The 21,873-nt window shown below is 46.6% G+C and overlaps 1 protein-coding gene across 2 annotated transcripts in view; it reads left to right on the plus strand.

Moving 5' to 3' along the window:
- LRP1 (LDL receptor related protein 1) overlaps nt 1-21,873 on the plus strand; it is a 1,300,039-nt gene that overhangs the window by 596,819 nt on the left and 681,347 nt on the right. For both annotated transcript variants that reach the window (XM_069653565.1, XM_069653566.1), the window contains exons 21-23: nt 2,667-2,849; nt 10,458-10,658; nt 11,412-11,657. In XM_069653565.1, the coding sequence (XP_069509666.1) occupies nt 2,667-2,849; nt 10,458-10,658; nt 11,412-11,657 (630 nt within the window). The remainder of the gene's footprint in view (nt 1-2,666; nt 2,850-10,457; nt 10,659-11,411; nt 11,658-21,873) is intronic.

Below are 21,873 nucleotides of genomic sequence, written 5' to 3' on the forward strand. Positions count from 1 at the left end.
AAGTCTGTGAGCTAGGATGCCGACAAAAGCCTGCGAGTTGGAAACTGGGTGTTCGGAAGGCTTTGTCGAGGCAGCAGTGTGAAGTGACGAGAAGGAACCGAAGGATTCCAGGAAAGCATCTTGTCCATCGGCTTGGAGTGACTAACACGTAGGCGTGACCTGTGGTGGGTGGACTCGGCAGTCCTAGAACTATGTCGTCAACACTAGCCTACTGCGGAGACACGATTGCATGGGAAGTACGAGTAACTGTGGTGGTTGCGCGAACTGTAACAGGCGGATTGTCTGGTCTGAACCTTGCACCCAGACCACCACCACCAGCAGTAAGGGGCCATGAAGTTAAGTCGACAAAAGAAGTGAAGGATTAAGAACAAACCTGCGACCCTGGCGAAACCAGTGAAGAGTTCCATGAGAGAAGGTAATTGTTGTATGCCTGGAAGGCGGTTGGGAAACTTGAGAAGTCAAATCCAGAAGACAAGAGAGGTAGATCATTTTGTGAGGCAAATCCCCGTCTGGTCCCAATCCACCTCTCTGGCACCTGAAAGTCTGTTGCTGGGCAGATGTGATGTGACTATCCATAAATGGATAGCCATATCGCATCACTCTGTCACCTGTGCACCTGACATTCCTTAGCCAAATTCAGAGCAGCCAGTGGTGGGAGTGTTGGGTTTAGATCTAGATAGCGATAGTTTGGGAATGTGGGTGTTTCTCAAACCCATGACTATGCAAGGTCACAAACCAGGAAGGGCCACTGAAGACGACATCTAGGGAAGACCACCCACAAGGCAAAACACCTAGCAGCATTGATGACTGTGACCGGAGCACAGCCGGACCCAGCAGGGCCCACCGTTAAGCCCAGGGGAACATGAGGGTATAGCCAGCAAGGAAATGCACCCACAATGGGGACGGGAGGGGGGTTCTATTCTTGGGAATTTAAGGGGCATTTTGTAGGAACTCTTAACTTTTCCTTTTTCCTTAATTTCATTTTTGGATCACTGAGCTATTTCTGGTGGTCAGAGGGATTTCTGTAGATGCCCATTGAACCCTTTTTAGCTCATTTTTATTATTTGTTCCTGATATAAGTTAATTATAACACGCCTATACACAAGTGTTTCTAGGCACAACAGGGCAAGAAAGGGTGGACATAGCGAGGACAAAACAAACTATTTTACTAGGCCTTGTGTCATTCAGATCATGCAAGTGCGAGGGGGGGAATGAAGAGAAGTGCCAGGAGGAATGAGGGGGAGTGCAATGGTGAGAATGCGTTAAGTGCTGCCAAGGGGTGGCTCAAGTAAGTGCAGCTAGGGATTGTATCTGTCACCCTACAGTCTAAGTGGGTGCAAGGTCTGGAGGCAGTGCAAGGGGCTACTGGTCGTGCAGGAGGCTGGTGCCCGTGAGGTTCAGTGGGTGGCCAGGTAAGTAGTTAGCAGAGACACAGAGACCTCAGCCGAGGACAGATTTCTGACCCTCGAGAAGGAAGATGCTTAAGAAGAGAGAGTTGGATGTAGTGTGGTCCCTGGCCCTAGAAAGCATTGTGGACGATGCAGAGGGTCTCGAACTTCATCCTTTGAGCCAATGGAGAGATTTCAGGTCTGGAGAGATAAGATTCCCTGGGCTTGAGGCCAAGGACAAGTCTCGCAGTCCTGTTCCGGAGTATTTGCAAAGGGGAAGAGTAGAGGTAGGCAGATTTAGAAAGAGGCTGTTGCAGTAGTCCAGCCTAGAGAGACGAGGGCCTCTGGGGTGGTGGGGAGTGACAAAAAAAAATCTGAAGAGCCCAAGGTTGCAAACTCCTGTGCTCATTGGTTAGAAATATTCGGATTGTTTTTGTGGTCTTAGGTTCTGATAATGACTGTGAATGCAGTTTTCTACTGTATAGGGTTCTCTTCCCCGCCCCACCAAACAATTTAGCCTATGTGCAATGCTCATCACCAGATGGTGGTTTCACATGTTAGTAGTGTAGTGTGGGTCGTAATTGAACCCTATTTTTTTATTTTTATTTTTTTACATACACGATATACATGTGTTCTGTAACTCGGGTACTTATTTTGATTGTTAGTTTACATGTGTGACTTTAATAAAGTGTATATTTTTCAGCCTACAAGTGTTGGGTGTGTTCTTTGGTGAACTGTGTGAATTAACTGAACTGGGCTATTCCTGAAGTTAAGCCTGATTGCTCTGCCATTGCTGCTACTTTTGGAGAGGTTTGGGTGTCCTTTTGGTTGAGCTTGTTGGTTAACCAGTAAGTTAGATGGTTGCACATCCCTCACCATAGGGCTGTGCGAAAATCCCCCTAACAGTGCCGACACGCCAATGTTCTTAATTAAGTAGTAGACCTTAAACTGTCAACACTGGATGCAAAATCTGTAGTATTTCCAACCAGAAGGTTCTGCGCAAAGCAATCCAGAGTCAAAGAATTATTTTTGAAAATGATCAGAATTGTTGAAATTAGAGGGTGTTTTGGATGAGACCAACCTTTGTTAGCAAGGAATTTTAAGAAATGTACACTCTATGTAATCCGCTGTGCCCTGTGTAATCCATTGTGGCAAACCTCATCTGGTGCTATTGAAGTCTTGCTACATAGGGACCTTCTCGGGCATCTTTTGTGGCTTCTCATGAAGAGTGGGTGGAACGCGGTCCGTGAATTGAATGTTTTTTTTGTTTTGTTGTAGCCACACGGCCACCAGGCGGATGCCACACGGATGAGTTCCAGTGCCGCCTAGATGGGCTGTGCATTCCCATGCGTTGGCGCTGTGATGGAGACACAGACTGCATGGACTCCAGTGATGAGAAGAACTGTGAGGGTGTGACAAACATCTGCGACCCCAATTTCAAGTTTGGCTGCAAGGACTCTGGTACGTTCTCTTTCCATTTCATGGTGACAGTGTGGTGGTGTCTGCACGCGCATCTTCATCTTGTGACTCTACATAAGCCCTTGGACTAGACTATAGTAATCTTGATGCACAATTTGTCTTAATATATCTCCACCGATACCACACCCTTGATCTCTAGTAGCCGGTGACTGGGGTCACTCCCAACCAATCGGAAGGCAGGCATTCATTATTGTATTTGTTATTTGTAAGGTGCTTTATACAACAGAATTGTTTCAAAGCACCACATAGCTAAAGGGAATGGGAACAGGGGCGATAGCAGTGGCAAGAAACAAAAAAACAGTGATCTATTTACAGTTGTGGGATGGAAGAGGAGCAGAGGAGTGGACGAGTGCTGGGGGAGGGGCAAGAGGGAAGTGCTATGCGGAAACGGGAGGAGCACCTCAGGCCAAGTGCTAGTTCTGTTCCTGGTTCACCCAAAGTCCCTCCCCAAAACGCTCACTGTCGAGAGGGCAGCATCATGCCTGTTCTTGGTGTGTTTCACCCTCTGAGGGACCTCTGGAACCTTTCTGCTCTGTAAGAGGTTGGGTGGCGGAAAAGGCTGTTTTGTATTACAGGGGTGGGGCTGGTGCCGTTGGCTTCTTTATGAGAGGAGCGACGTTCCTTGGCGACACATGGCCTGACCCCACTGAGAGCCCTGTCCATTGCCACCTCGTCAGCCCCGTCCCAACTGGGGAAGCGAGAAGCTAGTGGCGTTTGGCTTTCCACCACTGGGGACGCAACAATCCGGAGCCATCTATTCCTCTGTCGGTAACATCCCACCCAGGGCCGGCAGGGATTCTGCAGTGCACACTGGTGCTTCGTCCCCGCCAGGGCTGCTCTGTGCCGGGAGGGATGCTGCGACACACACTGTCACTTGGTCTTTGCCGGGGATGCAAGGTGCCGGCGGGGAAGACCATGCACACCGTTCTGCCACATGGTTCGTTTGTAAACACACTGAAAGGTCAACAGCATGGAACTCGGCCAGGATGCAATGGACAACTGTGACTAATACTTCACTTTGGTACTAGGTAGATTTCTGCTCTGAAAGGGAAAGGCAACACCTGAAACTACAGATCCCAATTGATTGGTGTGTTCTGAGGTTTGACCAACACAAGAGTTGATAAACCTATTCCTGTAAAGTCCATACTTAATCCATGAAATCCATAATTCCTACGATATCGTCTGGAAAGATTCTGTGTCGGGTCATTCACAGTCCAAACTCCCCCGTCTTCCTGCTTGATTTCCCTCTTGTATAAGTTCTCGCTGAGATAGGGGGGGGGGTCACTGGTTCATTGTATCGGGCTCCTTCTTTGCAGGTTCAGTTGGGATTAAGGACTGGTTTGTAGCCTTGGTGTTTTTGCTCTGGGCTGGTGGCATCACATGTGCACACTTCTTCACCTAGGCAAGGGAGGGACCACTACACCCCGCCCCACAGTACAGATGCAAAGAAAAGGTTGTTAGACGACCTGCTAGCCTCTACATGGCATACTGGACAGAAAGGGGTTACCACACGAGCTCCTTTACCCTCTATGAATGGCAGCAAACACCAGGGTAGATTTGTTCACCCCAGTGTAGGCCTTTGCTTTAATAAACTAGAAGAGTAATTCAATCCATTCCCATGTCCCCCTTTTTATCACTACATGTGCCTCGCTAAATAGCGCAATTCTCCACTCTCGGATCTGCACCGTTGGCTTGCTCCCCCAAACCCCATTTAAGGAGTCATGGAGGGACCCCCAAGGGGTTAATGGGTGTCTATATCATATGAATGTTAATTAAGTACTCAGTAAACCTAGGCTCTGGGTAAACCTTGTTAGCCATACAGAATCCATTTTGAAATTAATGTTTGAGAACTATTACCAAGTGAAATATATTCTGAGGGGTGTCTCCTCTCTGTATGTGCTTTTAGCCTTGATTCTCACCCCATGTGCGCAGGCTTGTTTCCCTATTTTTCAGTTTTGGCTATTAGGTGACACTAAAGCGCCACCTACACGCCAAAACTGTTCCATTGGAGTACAGCTGGGGAGGAATGGCATATGAGGGACAGAAAGCGTGTAGGTGGTGTCTGGTTAATTATCCTCCCGTTGACCGCCCATATCCATGCTAATTCCTGTGGCCGTTCCCGCCCAAAACACATCCTGCTGGGATCTCTTGAGCTACTTTTATCGAGCCTTGGCATAAACCTTGTGCTCCAAGTGCCTGCCAGTGTTTTTCAAAGCGGTCTTCTGAGAGTTCATGACTTAATTGGAACTGTAAACACAGTGCTAGTGTAATAAAATGTCTTAACCAAGACTGCCTTCAACCAATTGATTTATATGTAAGTGTGTGTCCTTAAAAACATTGCCAAAGCCAACAGTTTTGGCTTCTGTGTAAGTATTCGGCATTTGATGGGCACTGCTTTTAGATGCCCAGGTATTCACACCATTTTGTAGCTGCTACCATCAATGGCCAGTTAATACCACTATGGCTGCGCTTGGCAAATGCCTTTCCCATGCCTACACAAAAGCAAAAACTGTTGGCATTGCAAAAGCTGGTTGATATCTATTGGGCACCTAGTCTTGCTCTCTGACTTGCATGACTTTCTTTACGACAAGCTTTTGAGGACGATGCTTAACCTGAATATATACCCACTTCTGCAAGCATTGATGGGGATTCCTGCAGCATAAATCTGCATACCCCAAGCCATTGCCCAGAAGCCTCGCACATAGTGACGTGCAAGGTCCCTGTTGATATCCCACTGCTGCCATTGGCAGGGCACTCTTGTTCCTTGAAACTCTGGCTGCAATGATCTACATTTGAGAGGATGCTGAGAATCTGAATTGCTTTAAATGGTACATCAGCCCTATTTTCTTCTACCTGTGCTTGCTTGCGTGGCCTGGCTCAAGGTGTGGACCTGAGCATTGAGTTTGCTTTATACGTGTGCGTGCCACACTTGTAATTTCACATTTAGACATGTTAATAAGACTCCATTTTCCATTCCTGAATTCTGGCTAAGTGTGGAGCCCTGCTCTATGGTGCTTTTAAGTTTCCCAGATGTTTTTACTGAGAATTGTTCCGAAGTGTAATGTATTTATCTTCTGGGACTGGCAAAGAGTAAAGGTGCTGCATCCCCCACGTACGTGTTATGTTAAAGGTTTTTATGCCGCACACTGTCACCGCCTGCGTGGTCCCTTGGTGCTCTGGTAGATCTGTAAATCAAGATGTTAATGGGGCGCAAGTTAGTGGGACTGAGCGGGGCAAGAGAGCTGTGATGTGCTGTTGGCAGCTTCAGTTCCGTTTACACCATAGGTAGAAATCATGTGCTGTGTGCAATGTGTGGTTTGTTCTGTTGTGGCGGTTGTGATGGTGGTGTAGTGAAGTGTGTGCGGTTTGTAGTGCTGTAGAGGTATGGTTGTGTTTAGTTCAGAGTTTGAGAGGTGTGTGCAGAAGGATGAGGATTTTAGTAGGGTTGTTGGTTAGTGGTGGTACCCTTTCTTGCCCCCCTGTTTTCACTCCCTGCATCACATATTGCTTCCCCCGTTATACATTGTGGTGTGCAACAATGACCACTCCAATATTGTTATATTGTGTGCCAAGGTGTGGGTCGTCAACAGGACTATTCAGTGGTGGTACCCTCTCTGCCCACAGTGTTCATACCAGTTGCTGCCCACATCCCTCTCCCCCCTCACAAATCCCTCACAAATCCCAGTATGCAGCAGCCATAACCCGCAAAGCCCCACAAACCCCAAATGGGGAGGGGGATTATTCCCTGTTCCCTTGGTACTCCTAAGCCTCATGGTTCATCTGTTCCGATTTTGGGATGCCCCTCTCTCCCCTTTTTTCTAAGGCCCTCTATCTGTAATCAAATTAAGCTGGTTCCATCTTTCACGTCTCCCTCCCATTTTGACCCCCCCTCTACTTCCCTGCACTTCACTCTAGTCTGACACACTCACCCTTTTGATGTTCATTGGTTTTTGTCCAGTTCTGAGTTGAAGAGCCAAGTTTTAGAAGTTTTCTGAATTTCAGATGGTCCTTTATGGTTCAAATTTCTGTAGGGAGGCAGTTCCAAAGTTTAATGGTCAGGCAAGGGTATGGTGATCCAACAAGTTATTTTCTTGTGTATGGTTTAGGTTGTAGACTGATGTTGTTGCTGGATCGGAGTGTTGGTAGACAGTGTTTTTCTTCTCTATGAATTCTTCTCCTAGGCCTTTAACTGCTGTGTGTGTTATGCACATTGTTTTGAAGGTTATTTGCTTTTGACTGGCAGCCAATGCAGCATTTTTAGCGCTGGAGTGATGTGGTCCCTTTGTGAGAGTTTGAGGAGAAATCTGGTTGCTGCATTCTGTATACGTTGCAATTTCTTCAGTGAATAGTCCGGCATTCCAAGGTATAGGCTGTTGGCCTAGTCTATTCTAGACATGAGGGAAATGATGGCCAGCGTTTTGTGCGTGAAGGAGAAGAATGCTAGAATCATTTTGGTTGTGTGTGGCTGGAAGAAGCATTTCTTGATTATCGCGTTTACTTTTGTTTCTATGGTTAACTTGTCCTTCAGAATTCCAAGGTTTTTGACAACTTTGGATGGTGTGGGTGCTGTGCCATGGGATATAGGGCCATGGAATGTACTGGTTTCTTACTTGGCTGTTGTATGTAATCATGATTTCCGTGGTGCCTGGGTTGATTTTGAGGTTATTGGTGTTCATCCATTGGTAATCATTTGAGACAGTATATTAACGTTCTGTTCTCCTTGTTTGTCGTCAATTTGGTTGTCTGCATAGTTGAAGCAAGTGAAGCAGTGTATTTTGCTGGGTTTGATTAGTGGAGTCCTCTAGATGTTGAAGAGGATTGGGGATAGCGAGGATTCTTGTTGTACTGCACAGGTGTCCTGTGGTGCTTATTTGAAGGGTTTTAGCCATATTGTTCTTTTAGACAGAAAAGATTTCATCCAGAGTAGTGCCGTGTCAGTGATCCCTCTTTGAGCCTCTTAATGAGGGTTTTGTGGCTGACGCGGAAAGGTCAAGTAGTATCAGTGCAGAGTTGGTGTTGGAGTCTGCGTTGGTCTTAAGGTCATCACATATAGAGAGAAGTGCTTTCTCCGTCCCTCTCTTAGGTTTGAATTGATTGATTGATATTTTATTTCTATCGCGCTCGTACACAAGTGTTTCAGAGCGCGACAAGGCAAGGGAGGGGAACAGGGGAGAACACAACCGCGATCTTACTAGGCCCAGTGACATTGAGAACGCGCAAGTGCATGGGAGAGGGGGGAGGGGAAAAGTGCATGGAAGGGGGAGAGGTGGAAAGTGCAAAGCAGAGGAGAAACAGATAAATAACAATAAATAAATAATAAATGCAACAAACAGTGGTAATACAGCCAGCAATTTGCAAGTGCTAGGTTTAAGGCAGCAGCCAGGGTAGGTCAGATAAGTGCAGGAAGAAAAAGGGGGGGCTGTATGGGTACAGATACAGACCCCAGTGCAAGGGGTGACCCGGAGGCAGTGCGGGAGGGTGACAGGATGAGCAGGTACCTGGGCCCAAAAGACAGAGGGTGGCCAGGTGCACGGTGCCAAGAGAGAACAGATCAGCAGGGGAGAGGGGGAGCGAAGGCAGAAGAAAAGAGAAAGGTCTTGAGGTGCTTCCGGAACCGGAGATGGTTCTCCTCAAGTTTTAGAGTGGCAGGGAGGCTGTTCCAGAGGGAGGCCCCAGCCGAAGACAGGGGTCTACCCCCAGGTTGTTTCTTAGAAAAACGACTGACCCTGAGTGAGTTGGAGGTAGAGGAGGGAAGAGCTCGAGAGGGGAGGTATTTGTAGAGGGATAGCTGAAGGTATTTTGGACCCAGGCCCCAGAAAGCCTTGTGGACAATGCAGAGGGTTTTGAATTTAATCCTTGCATCCACTGGGAGCCAATGGAGAGATTTCAGAGCTGGAGAGATACGATCCCAGGGCTTGAGGCCAAGGACAAGTCTTGCAGTCCTGTTCTGGATTAGTTGCAGAGGGCGGAGAGTAGAGGCAGGTAGATTTAGAAAGAGGCTGTTATAATAGTCCAAGCTAGAGAGAACCAGAGCCTGAGATACCATGAGCTTCTGGGGGAAGGAGAGGAAAGGCAGAGTACCTCTGAGGAGGTGCAGTCGGAAATTTGACTTTTTAGAGACCTCAGAGATGTGGGCGGAGAAGGAAAGGGTGGAGTCAAAGAGGACCCCAAGGTTCTTAGCCTCGCAGGTGGGGGTAGGAGGGCCAAAGGAGGCCGGCCAGAGAGTGAGGGGAAAGGATGGTGAAGGTGTGCCGATGAGGAGGATCTCTGTCTTGCTGGCATTCAGACAAAGATCATTGGCGGCACACCAATCTTCAATGGCAGTTAGGCAATGAGAGATGAGAGAGGGAGAGGAGGTGGCAGAGGGCAGCCTGAAAATGAGTTGTGTCATCAGTGTAGCACTGGAAATTTGAGCAGAAAATGGCAATGCAGTGGGCGAGAGTTGCCAGGTATTGGTTGAAAAGCCAGGGCGAGAGGTTAGACCTCTGGGAATCAGACTTGTGCCTGGTCCAGTATTTGGTTATTTTCTGTGTGTTCCAGTGATTGCTCATAGACATCGGTCTCTAATAGTGTTGCTGTATAGGGGATGTTTGAGACCGGTATGTAGTTTGAGAGTTCTTCCACGTTGCTCGTTGTATCTTTGAGGAGTGGTTTGATGTACGCAGATTTGAATACTCGTGGTACTCTCCTTGTTGAGGTTGAAGAGGTTTAGGTAGCATTCCGATGGTGTGCCTTGTGTAAGGATTGATTTATAGAGGTCGGGTGGACGGGTGTCCATTGGGGAGCCTGATTTGTTGCTTTTCACCAGTGAAACCTCCGGTTCCAGGATAGATAGGGGATGGTGCATGGTCTGGTGGATTGTCTACTTTGTATGTTCCATCATATGTTAGTGATTTTATTCTTAACATTATTTGCGAGATCAGTGAATAATTTTTGGTACTGGTGTGGTGTTGCATCCAGGGGGATTTCTCATCTTGTTATGATGTTGAAAAGTTCTTTCTGGTTGTTGGTGGCTTTTGTGTGTGATCCGGTCATCGTAGTATTTTGTTTTGGCTTGGAGTTTCCTTTTTGTATGCTAGGATTTGTTTTTGATTATTCTTTTGGGTTAGTGGGAGCTTTTCATCCTTGTTCTAGTTTCCAGTGTGTTTTTTCATTATATTGAGGTGGGGCATAAACCATCTTGCCACTGCTTTCTTTTGTGATGGGATGAGGGGTTTTTCCATGGAGCTGCTGTTAATTGTATTGGTGATCCAGTTATGGATTAGGTCTGCTTTTGCATCAGTCATTTGCGTCCAATGCTGCCCTCCATGGTTTTGAGGATTCTAGTTCTTCTAAGTTACTGCTTATGATGGTATTCCAGTTTAACAAATAACATAATAGAGTTCCTGCAAAATATTGTAAATGTTTTTTCCTTCCACTTTTTTGCATGCTCACTGTCTTCATTAACCCCTGCCTTCCCCAATGCTTCCACTATTGTAATGGTTTCCTCTTCCTTTATTGCACTTCTCCCTCCCACCGATTCACTGCCCTATTTCCCTGTGTATTTTGTTTTCTTACTCCCTTCCTTCTCTACCCCTCTTGCCCCTGCAGCCCGATGCATTAGTAAAGCCTGGATCTGTGATGGCGACAGTGACTGTGAAGATAATTCTGATGAAGAGAACTGCGACACGCGAGTGTGCAAGCCCCCTTCGCACACCTGTGCCAACAACACTTCCCTTTGCCTGCCCCCGGAGAAGCTGTGTGATGGCACGGATGACTGCGGGGACGGCTCTGATGAGGGAGAGCTCTGCGGTAAGTAGCAGGCCTCTAGTAACTGGTCACCTTCCAAGGTATGCGATTGTGTGGTGTTGGCCTCATCAAACCCTCTGCTCAGCGACGCAGTGGCTGGGTCACAACCTTTGCCCTAGCCTTTATTTCTGTTTCTTTCTATGCCACCGCTGTGCTAATCAAAACCCCACATCTCTCGCTTGAAAGCACTCCCAAACCGCTCCAGCCACCTCAGTTGCGAAAGAAACCGTGCCATTGGTCGGTTCTTACCCAGCTTGTGATGCAGTTGCCGCAGATATTTGCAGAATGGGGGCGGCCACTTACAATTTGGCTCAAAGAAAATGTGCATGCCTCGTTGACCCAAACCCGGATGGTCAACCTGGTAAACTATCTTCAGCCTATGCGGTACGAATCATAATCATAACCTGCAGCTCTTGGTGGATTCTGGAAGCTGCAACTGTTGCAGTAACTGTTGCAGTAAGCATATGTATGTCTTGCATTATGCATCTCCAAAAGTCACTTTTGCTAATGTCCGTAGCCCTCTCGTCATTCCGTGTGTTCTGCAATATGGGTTACTGGCAGTGCTGCTACTTTGTGGTTGTGTGTTGTTGGGCAGATTGTTGCACAGCTTCTGGCCCCTTGTGGGTAACAAAGACTCGGCTACATAAATTGAGGTTTCCCTTACAGCGCAACCAGTAAATCCGTATTAAGAAAAACCATAGTCCAGAACATGCGAAAGGGTTTTAACACTAGGGTGTCCGATTTGTCTTTCTGCAGATCAGTGCCTGTTGAACAGCGGCGGCTGCAGTCACAACTGCTCGGTGGCACCCGGGGAAGGCATGGTCTGCTCTTGCCCGCTGGGCATGGAGCTGGGTGCGGATAACAAGACTTGCCAGATCCAGAGCTACTGCGCCAAGCACCTGAAGTGCAGCCAACGGTGCGAGCAGCATAAATTCAGCGTCAAGTGCTCCTGCTACGATGATTGGCTCCTGGACGCCGATGGCGAGAGCTGCAGCAGCCTGGGTAAGAATGTGCTCTGGGAGGTCTGGATCAGACATGTTCCTGGGAGCAGAACATGGCCGATTTTAGAATGTTACGGCACTCTCATGCAATGGGGGAGATCGCAGGCCATCCACTACTCTATTACCAGCAAGTGCAGCGAGAGCTCACAGACAGCTTCTGTGCTCCAGAGCGATGTGAACTTTGCCTCTTTGTTTGCCTAGCTTTCGAATTGATCGAATTTTGCTTTATTGGAACCCTGGCCCCAGTATACTAATCAAACTTCTACCGAGCAGGCCTGGAAACTCTGAAATGCCTTTGTATATTGTTGAAAAATATTTCGTAAAAGTAGAATAGTTCTGGGGAAAAAGGAAGACCAAAATTAAAATATAATGGATGCATTTCAGACAGAGTATGTTCTGATGGTCTTTGCATCAAGGCTAAGTTTAATAAATGGAATGTGGGGGCAGAAGGGTCTGAACGTACATTACAGAATGCATTTTAGTTTATGGAGACCACTGTAATTTTCCAATGTCGGTGTGTGCTGTATAGCAGGAAAGGGAGCAAGTAGCAGTTCTCTAGGTAATGATAGCATCTTGGTTTCGGCGTGATGGGAGGTGTCCTGTCAGCATATGCGGGGCTGGCCGGGTAGCCGCAGAGCGACTCTCATCCATGACGGTTGGTTGCTACACCAACGAAGGCGGTAGTCATAGCCTCTGTTGTATTTTGTGAGTGTAAATAGTTGTAGCTTCGGTGTAGAATGCGCAGTAGGCTGGATGTGGATATGTCCCGGGGTGGGGTGGAGTGGGAGGGTGCCATTGTGTGTCGGTTGGACCTGCCCCTGAATTCAGCTAGCAGTACAACATGGGGTGACATATACTAACGTGTTCAGTAAAAGCTCTGGTTCTCAACTGCAAGACGTTTCCAAGTCTCTTCTGCATCTCGATTGTCGGGTTGGGCACTCTGAGGTGCAGTCTATGTGACGAGAGCCTGCATTTGTGGCCTCATGTGATTTCTTCTGCGTTTTGTGATGGTGGGACTGGTCGGAGTGTTGGGCAAACCATTGAAGGGATTTACTAGTCGTGGGTAGAAAGCCGATATTAAGCTCAGAGACACGCCAAACAAAAGGAGTGGGGTTGGCTTCATAGAAATGGCCGTCAAGACCCATTGGCAGTTAAAAAGCTCCCAAATCTTTGGGCCCGGTGTAAAGGTTTGGTTTGTGGTCTTGCTTTCCTTGATCTTTGGCATATCAAGGTGGCAAAGGACTTTGCTTAAGGTTGTACGGAAGCAGTCAACAATGCCCAGGTGGTCTTTGACATCACATGGTTGTGCGAAGAGGATGATTTTAAAGGTGCAACAGAACAGTTTGCATTTGCCTGCTGCTTAATGCAGTTTTAAGTACTAATTTGTGACTAACAGCGAGTCACCTAAATGTTTTGCTTTTCTCTGCAGGTTCTCTGTCCTTTTTTTCTTCCCCTTTCCCTCAACGTCCCTATCCAGGGTCTCACTTTTGATGTTACTCTGCATGTGTCACTGGCAGTCCCTAAAACGACCAGAAAGTGCTATGCAGTACTTTTCCCATTGCAGGTTTAAGAGATGAGCTCTATACGCAGCACACTGATTGGAGGCAGCTGTATGTATTACTTTGATTGGCTGACGCTACCTGCTAGGGGCGATTTCTTTTTCTACAACTTTCCCTCCATAGTTTCTATGGACCACCAATAAATGTCCTTTGTGTTGGAACCTGGTCTGACTTTTTGAAGGGAAGTAAAACCTTCAGCCCCACTCCCCTGGCCTTTGGCTCATTTGTTATCGGGACACTTAGCAGTCCTTCCGACTGTCAGTACTGGGAAACTGTTTACCTTTTTGCAGCTTTTTAACATTGCACACATCTTACAATGCAGTGCAATAGGCATACTTTTGCATCACCCTAGCTTTTTACACTTTGCATGTTTGGTTACTTTTATATGTGCCTAAAGGCAATCTGGTGGCAACAGATATAATATTACTTTTTTACATTCTTTTTGGTGTGCGGATTCGCTTTAGAGCATATGGCTACTAAACATGGCTAGTGCCTTAAAATGGCCAGGACACAAGCTTTCTGTTTCTTCTTTATCAATATTGGTGTTTGGGCTTCATCCTGCCAGGTAAGGACATCCCTTTAAAAGGTCATGCAGTTGCCCGGGAAAGCTGCTGCTTTCGCGGGCTAATGATACCTTTGTGTGTGGCCCAGGAAGGGGGTGGGACTGTCTAGTCCTATTCCTGGTACCAGAGAGTCTAGGTGTGGGGACTTAGTAAACCCAGTAGTTTGCCCTGATTGGATCAGTGTTGGAGCCAAGAATCGCTCATAGAAGAACAGCGGACCGAAGATCTTAAGAAGACTCCTGCAGAGACCTGGCATCCCTTCCTGCATCTGTCCCTCTGTAAGCCTTGTTGGACTACCTGATCCCTGAAGATCGGACCAGTGCTTCAGCCCTTGGACTAGTGGGACCAACTAGTCTTAGTGTCTTCTTGAGTATCCAGCCATCTTGAGGCTTCAGAAGTATCCCTGGGCCACCCAGTGGACTGATCTGCTCTCTCGTGGTCTACCCAACTACAACCATTGCCATTCTGCAGTTGGACTCAGGACTTTGATAGTCACAAGCTTGTGGTACTAGACACCTTCCCGTTAAATTTCAGCATCCAGTGATCCTGTACTAGGGCGGCTTCTGCAACTGCAATGCCCCCCTCCTGTCTTCTATAGATTACATTGGGAACAAGTCCCGTCATCCCCTAATCTTCTATTCCGGTGCCTTTTGGTCGTTAAACCTGCAAAGTATTTTTTGAAACATAAGAACACAATTGCTTACCTTCGTACCATTGTTGAATATCTACTTTGAACTATCACCAACACAAGTAAATTAGGACTTAACTTCAGAGATTACATTCTAGGCAGAAGCATTGTGGCTATTGTGATCTTTTGGGCACAAGGCCCCATTCTTCTTAGGGACTGGACTTTACTTTGTGACGTGGGTGTATCATTTACACATTTAGTTTACTTCTTGTTGAATAAATCATTTGAATGCATTTATGAACCAATGGTGAATGTATGTTTATTATTGGGTGTTGTGCGAGTATGTCTGCCATTTTCATATTTCAGTGTGTGTGGAAGGCATAGAATAATTCAATTTGGACAGGTATTGCATTGTGGGGACTCAGTGAGGATCATTGACTCCACTCTCCTGAGAATATGCTTGACTCCTCCATGTTTACCTTGATTAGGTTTTGGCTAACCTCTCAGAGTTGCATGTTCAGTAGAACTAGGGTAGACTCCTAAAATCTGTCCACAAGGCCGGATGCTAGAAATCGATGTTAACACTCCCGTTATGTGATTAGGAAACAAAGGCTTGTTCCTTTCACGTCCCCCATTAACATGGCCATTTGAGTTTATATGTCCAGTGGGACTCCACAATGACGCTGTAGTTTTCTGGTAAGCACGGAAACAAGTGTGTGCAGTATAAAGTCATAGCCTTCTTGAGGCTCCAGCTTGGGAACTCTGTGCAGCTGTGAGCAGACATCACTGTATGTATAAATGCCTGCATGGGATTAAATTCTGAATCCACATCCTGAGGGTTTTCTGGGGAAGAAGCCTGGTAAGGTTTGAATGAAGCGAATGCTTTCGATTGGGTAGCTGCCAAATGTTTGCATGTTGAGTTTATCGGATTGGTCCTTGGGTGTGCATCCATCTCCTAAGAACTATATGTGAATAATCTATGCCATTCGATGGTACTTATCTTGAAACAGCTGGAAGAGACACTTACCCAAAGGAGACGAAGGCTGTGACCCTGAACTCTGCAGTCAGAGTGTGAAATACCACTAGTCACTACACACTTCAGGCCTCACTCCACACGCAAGCAGCGGAGTTACCTACATCAAGGATCCATTGAATAGGAGTTGCTTGCCCCCAAGCTACAGGGCCACCATCTGAATGGCTTGGTCCACTCAGTCTGCTGTCTTGGCTACTGGAGTGTATGCACTGATTCCCTCTTTTTCTTCCGTGTTGACTGCAGCAGCATTGTCCAGTCCCTTAGGTCTTCCTTCTTGGCTACCACCTTCACAGCTGGACTACAACTTTGACAGCTCCTTTTCACTTCTTCCAGAAGCTTTTCACTTCTCTGTTGCATTGAACGTTATTGTTCCATAGGGAAAGCATTGGGGTCAAGCTATGCCCAGCTGCAACCTGTTGACTTTACTCCTAACCCCGGTTTGATGCGTTACTGTAACCACAGTGCCTTTAATAGTGACTTAGCACAGTAGATCAGCATTGGATTTTCCCACTGTTTAAAAACCCAATGAAAACCATTGCATTTTAGGCTTCTGTATGAGTCCGTGTTCTAAAGAGATGATCCTTCACAAGTTGCCTGGAACAAACTGCATTTTCTTTGCTGTTAAAGCTCTAAATTGTCGACATTTGTACTGTTGACTGGCCCTTGTGTGTTATTGCATGTTATCCTGCACCTTTTTACCACCCTGCTCTCCGCGAGAGTTTACGCCTGCGAGAGTCGGGCAGTATACAGAAAATCCATGTAACGTTTGGTGGTGTTTAATCAGCCTGCACCGAAAAAATAGGGTCCAGGAATATATTTGCAAAGGGGCCTGGAAACACCTCTACCGAGAACAAATGCAGCAAAATGACCTGGTCTATGGGAAGGTGCCCACTTGGGATTATCTGCAACCATGTTTTAGCTCCTGTAGTTTTCACAGGAAAAATGCCCATCAATGTGGTCCCACCCACTTGGGCTGTTCAACACCAACACTTTAGGCAATTCTCTGCTCAACAAGAGTACCAACAGTAACCCCAGGCACGTGTTTCAGCCTTTTTTGGCCTCATCAGTGAGGTGAAGCTGTGCCTCTTTAAGTGCAGCGAGCAAAGGGTCAGTTTCTGGATTACAAATGGTAACTTGGGGTGAAATCCCAAGCTCTTAAATATTCAGAAAGCGGTCTGAGAGCCCCTCCACCGAGAACAAACACAGAAAAATAACCTGTCCCACGGAAAGGTACTCGCTCGGCAAGGTCTACAATCTAACATCTGGCAGCAGAGGTGTGCCATTGAAAGAAGGATGCAGGCAATCTCAAAAGCTACATCACGATCTCCACCTTTTGGCACAAGCAAGTAGCTATTAACGATGGTGTCTGTCTTTGAGAGCTCTCTGGTGGCCGATGACTTACGAGAGCTCAGCAAAGCACGGAAGCGAAGTACAGATTGATTGCTTGCTGTAATCATGAAGTACCAAGATAGCTAGGAGCTTGTGACGGAGTAAGACGACGAACAACGTGTTCACACCTGCACTATACCCCTATATACTCCATCATTGCCTCCAGCATCTCAGACTGGGGTGCCCTGCATCTAAGGGAGTTGGAACTGGAATTCCTGAAAGCATAGCTGCCTGAAAATGTACTTTTCAAGGAGCTGATGAGCAAGCTCGACCGGAACCATCCGACTCTGTACATCCTAAGGGTTGAAGCTGATGAGGTGGAGAAATAGAATGACTGGAGAAGGGAGACTGTTGGGTAAGAATTAGTGCAGCCCAACTGGTGTGGGACATCACAAGACTTATCACTTGGTATTAGGTAACCAAACTTTTAATGTAGGCCTTTGCTACACAAGTTGGTAGTGTGACTGAGCAGCCAGGCTTACCTTAAGAGGGGTAATATGTGCTGTACAATGAGTTCAGTACATACAGACATCCAAGTAAACACTTACATGCTTAGTTATATAATAAATTATTTATTTATACACAACGAAATTTAAAGCATTCTTTAAAAAGCAGTATTTAGCTGTAACATTAATCCCAAGTTATGATTCAATTCTAAATGTGTACAATAAAGCAGGCGAGTAATTCATTCATATGTTAAACATGTTCCAGGCCCCAGAGGTGACGTCAGTTGAGGTCAGTACAACACTTAATTCGTATCATCTTTGCAGTATTGAGTTAAGGAGGGAAAGGTTAAGGTTCGATCAGAACAGACTGATATGCTATAAAAAACAGTTAGATTCTCCCAAAGGGATGCAGGCAGTCTTTTATTCGAGCATTAAAGTATTCAACTTTTAAAACCTGTAAGAGAACAAGCACTGCCAAAGCCAATGGACAAAGTCAATGTTCTCATGCTCTTCTTTGAAAAATGTTCTTAAATAGTCTGTGTTCAAAAAGAAACCGCAGCAGCTCAAGTTGAGTCAACTACAAGAAGCACAAGCTGAAAGGCCAGTGCAAGTGAGATGAGGTCAATTCAGAGTAGGGTTAAATAGCACTCACAAAGGTAGGAAGCACCCCAAATGGCAAAAGGATAATATACTCCAAGCCACACAGTATCTTTGCCTTGTTCCTGATCCTTGGTCATGGTGGCAAAAGAGAAGACGTCTGGTGGGCTCCTGCATCAGCACTCGAGAGGGAAGTACTCGGCAGCAATGGATTTCCATCGATTTAGCGGCTTTGTGGTTTTGATGCCTTTTTTCTCAGCGCCAAAGAACAAACAAACCACTCTGGTTAGACGCTCCTTGATCCCTCTGTCCTGGACTCTGGTGAGCGGACTCTGGACATGGATTTCCTGCTTCTGTAGGGTCCTCTTGATGCCCACGAAAATTTGGCCGGATTCGCACTTCGGAAGACAATGAACTCACAGGTGGTCGAGGTAGTTTGGGTATTGGGATTCTACACCCTTTGAAGGTCACAGCAAGTTGGGGGTTGTGTCAAAATAGTTTGTCTGAAGGCTAGTTGATCCCACCAGTCTAATGGAGGAAGTCATCCAGTACGGGCCTTCCCTGTCGATTCGAAAACGGGGTCAGCACAGCTGCAGGGCTTCACCGGGCACTTTGCGGTCCAGGAAGATGCTTCTGGCATCTTTTCTAGTCTTCTGCTTCGGATGTTGTCCTCCAGTGGTAGACTCTGCTCTTAGTCCCAAAAACCTCACTTTTTGTGCAAGTTGCCATTCATTCACAGTCCTAGGCTGTCAATCACACAGCAGGGAGGCTGTTCTCCAGGACAGCCAGCCGGCCAATTGGAACTGGTGTCACTCAGGCACACCTAGAGACAAAGGACATGGAAGTTTCGGGACCCTCATTCACTTACTTCCTTTCCAGGCACACTGGAGCCTGGGCAGACTTCAGGGATGAAGGCCGACAAAGGCAAAACACACAAAGGACTCAAACCTGATGCAAACAGAGTAAAATCCCAGAAGGAACTAACCAACAAATTGTGAAAAAAGAAGGGGGTTGGGGGGAGTATCCATTTTGAGAAAATGGTCACTCTTGGGTGCAGCACTGCCACATGTCAATAGGTAGTAAAAAAGAAACCAGTGCCACCAGGCATTCAAGTGAGTTAGTGTAACAAAATATTACATGAGGAATGGGTTAAAGGAGTTACTATGTAACCCCCCAGCACTCCACATAGGGTGGTGTGTGCTGGACCCATAAAGTAAAAGTAAGAGAGACAGGAGTCCTCTTACTATTCTTGGGAACAGTAGTTCACTCAAGAAAATGTAGTGACACATTAAGACAAGTCCAAGGGATTTCTCACTTGCACTGCACAAAAGGTGCTGTGTCACAATGCAAAAGAAGATGCCCATGGAGTTTACCAGGCTCCCTAAACAGTAAGGAGCATAGAAAATCATAGTCAGGAAAACACATGAGTGAGTGAGAAAAAATGGTCCCACTCACTCGGGACAAAAAAATTAAAATGCCCAGAGTCCAGCAAAAGAGCTGGGGGCCTCTAAGGTTAAAGGGAATTGGCACAGAAATGAAAATTCTCCCTAAAAGAGAGACCCCATCATAATGACATGAGAACCCTGAAGTTTAAAGCTAAGACAACTGCCAGGCCACCAAGTTCAGCGAAGGGTGCAAAGACATATTCAAGTCCACTGTTTCCTAGAGTTATTTTGAATGTTGCTTAGGTGGACATCCTCCCTTGTATTTCATCCTTTGTGCATGCAAGGTGGGCTTAGGAGGTGATGAGTGTGAGTGCAATGCTGTCAGTTTACCCAGTTGTCTGCCTCAGAACAGGTGTGATGCATTCATTTAACAGAATGAGAATTACCTGAGTAGCTACAGGCACATGTATGAGCCTCTGGAAAGAAGGACATCAGGAGTGTAATCCGGGAAACCCAGGTGACTGGCTCCATAAGGAACTTGAATAGATGGATTAAGGGTAGAACATGTTTTGCTGGTCTCCTGTAGCTATGTCAGCACCTCACTGACTTGAAGGTCATAGTCCCCTAGCTGTTCATAGTATCTGCTGACAGATAAATGTCCCATGGGGTGAACAAGGGGCAAGGTGGTCCTCACAAGCTGGAGGACTTGCATCTCCATAAACTTGCACACGGCCCCCTAAGTCGATGGGACTAAGTCACAAGTGGGTTGAGTGAGTTTAATGGCTGTGGGGGGCCAGGGAAGTTTCACAAGCTGTAACTAGTGGAGAGCATTAAGAGCATGTTCTTCCGAAATCAATCGGGGTGCTGGGATTGTGGCCAATATGCACTGGAGTGGGCACCCCCATTTTCTTTGGTGTCTCATATGCAAGGCTGCAGCCTTGTCTTCCAGGCTGCAAAGGAGCCCAAATTAATTATTTCAGCCATTCGGTCCCTGGGAATACCCCCCTAAATTCTAAGACGAGATAGCTGCAAATATTTACAGGTGTAGAGTAAGTTTTTATTTCCACCATTGTGACCTGGGTTACAGATATAAGAATTTGGCGTCAATGGGACCTTGAACATTGTAGCACCTGCAACACCCACTGCGATTGGCTAATCATTACAACCTGGGGTACCATACAGCAAGTACAAAAAAACCTGGATTATGACTTTCTAGGAAGTACCCTACATGCACGCCTGATTCTGTGAGAATCGGTCTCAATGTCCCAGTTCATGTGAGGGCTCTCGTGTGGTCGTGTTTCAGGTAATTGCTTGTCCTTGTGGGCAAGTGTGTTGCACAGCTGAACGGAATGCTCCACTGTCTGGTGTTGGTGTGCTATCGTTGTTGAAGTCCAGGGTGCATGGATTGCTTGATCAATTTATGCGGTGTTCTGCTGTCTTGAGCTCTCTTGCTGTTTCTCTGCCATTCAGGCTGCTTGTTTGCTCTTCCACCGCCAGGTCTTCTGGGACTGGTGGTTTCCTAGGGGAAACAGACTGACCAGCATTGCGCAGTATATGTATGGGGCAAGAAAAGGTGGTACTTGTTTAATGTACACCGCAGGGGGGCAACATTCACAAGTAAGCAGTAAGACATTAAAGACTCTTTTGGAACACTTCAAGTTAAATACCAATAAATCACAAGATTTAATCCTTGTCATCCTGTGCTGTTTTTTGTGTGCAGATTATACTAGCAAATCTTATCCCCGCGGCTCCCCCTCCACCCACCCCAACCCTGTATCCTCAACCTCCCAGCACTACTGCTGGACATGCAGTTTTTCAAATTTACTTTACAGGTGAGTGAGACTTTCTCACCTCCTACATTTACTTTTGTTCTGGGGACTCTGGACCTTCTTCTACGGCTTCAGTATGGGAAGGCCCAGTAGTGTAACACTATGGGTGCCCTCTGTGAGCCATGCTGTGCACCCCCAGGTCCGCAAAAAAGCATGGGCCGCTCCACACTCGGTGCCGGCCTAGTCCGCCATGCATGTGCAATGTACAAGTATGTGTTTTAATCCAACCTTAAATCTTTCCCCTAGCACAGAAACAAGGGGGCATTGCTTGGATCCTGAGCCCCGACACCCAAATGTACAAGCCCAACTGTGTTTGGGCAGTAATATTACTCACTGTAATGATACCATATGAAAACGGGCTCATGTTGGTTCTGCCAGTATTTGCTAGTATCCCCATGTACAAAAGTTCTCTTGTTGGCTTTGTCCTTAATGCCAGTAAAAGTTCCTGCCACAGGTAGAAAACATGTTGCTGTTGCAAAAAGTCTTGCCCATGCCCTTTACCACCATGTAGGAAGACTTGTGTTGACTTTGCCCTTAACTTTACGGCAGATAAAAATGTGCAATGCCACAGTAACATTCACTTGCCGGCTGTACAAATGCCCCCATACTCCGCATGTAAGAACATACAAAAAACTGGTATTGCCCCTTATGTGAATAGAAAATGCCACCTGTGACTGATCAGAAGGAGGAGATGGACTCTTTGTGGCCATTTCAATGTAGTTTTTATTAAAGAATGATCAAAATGTTCATTTGTCCCTATTTCTATGGGGAGCTCTCTACCTATCAAA

The sequence above is a fragment of the Ambystoma mexicanum genome, chromosome 3q, assembly GCF_040938575.1.
Source record: "Ambystoma mexicanum isolate Mex_15411 chromosome 3q, UKY_AmexF1_1, whole genome shotgun sequence".
Lineage (NCBI taxonomy): Eukaryota > Metazoa > Chordata > Amphibia > Caudata > Ambystomatidae > Ambystoma > Ambystoma mexicanum.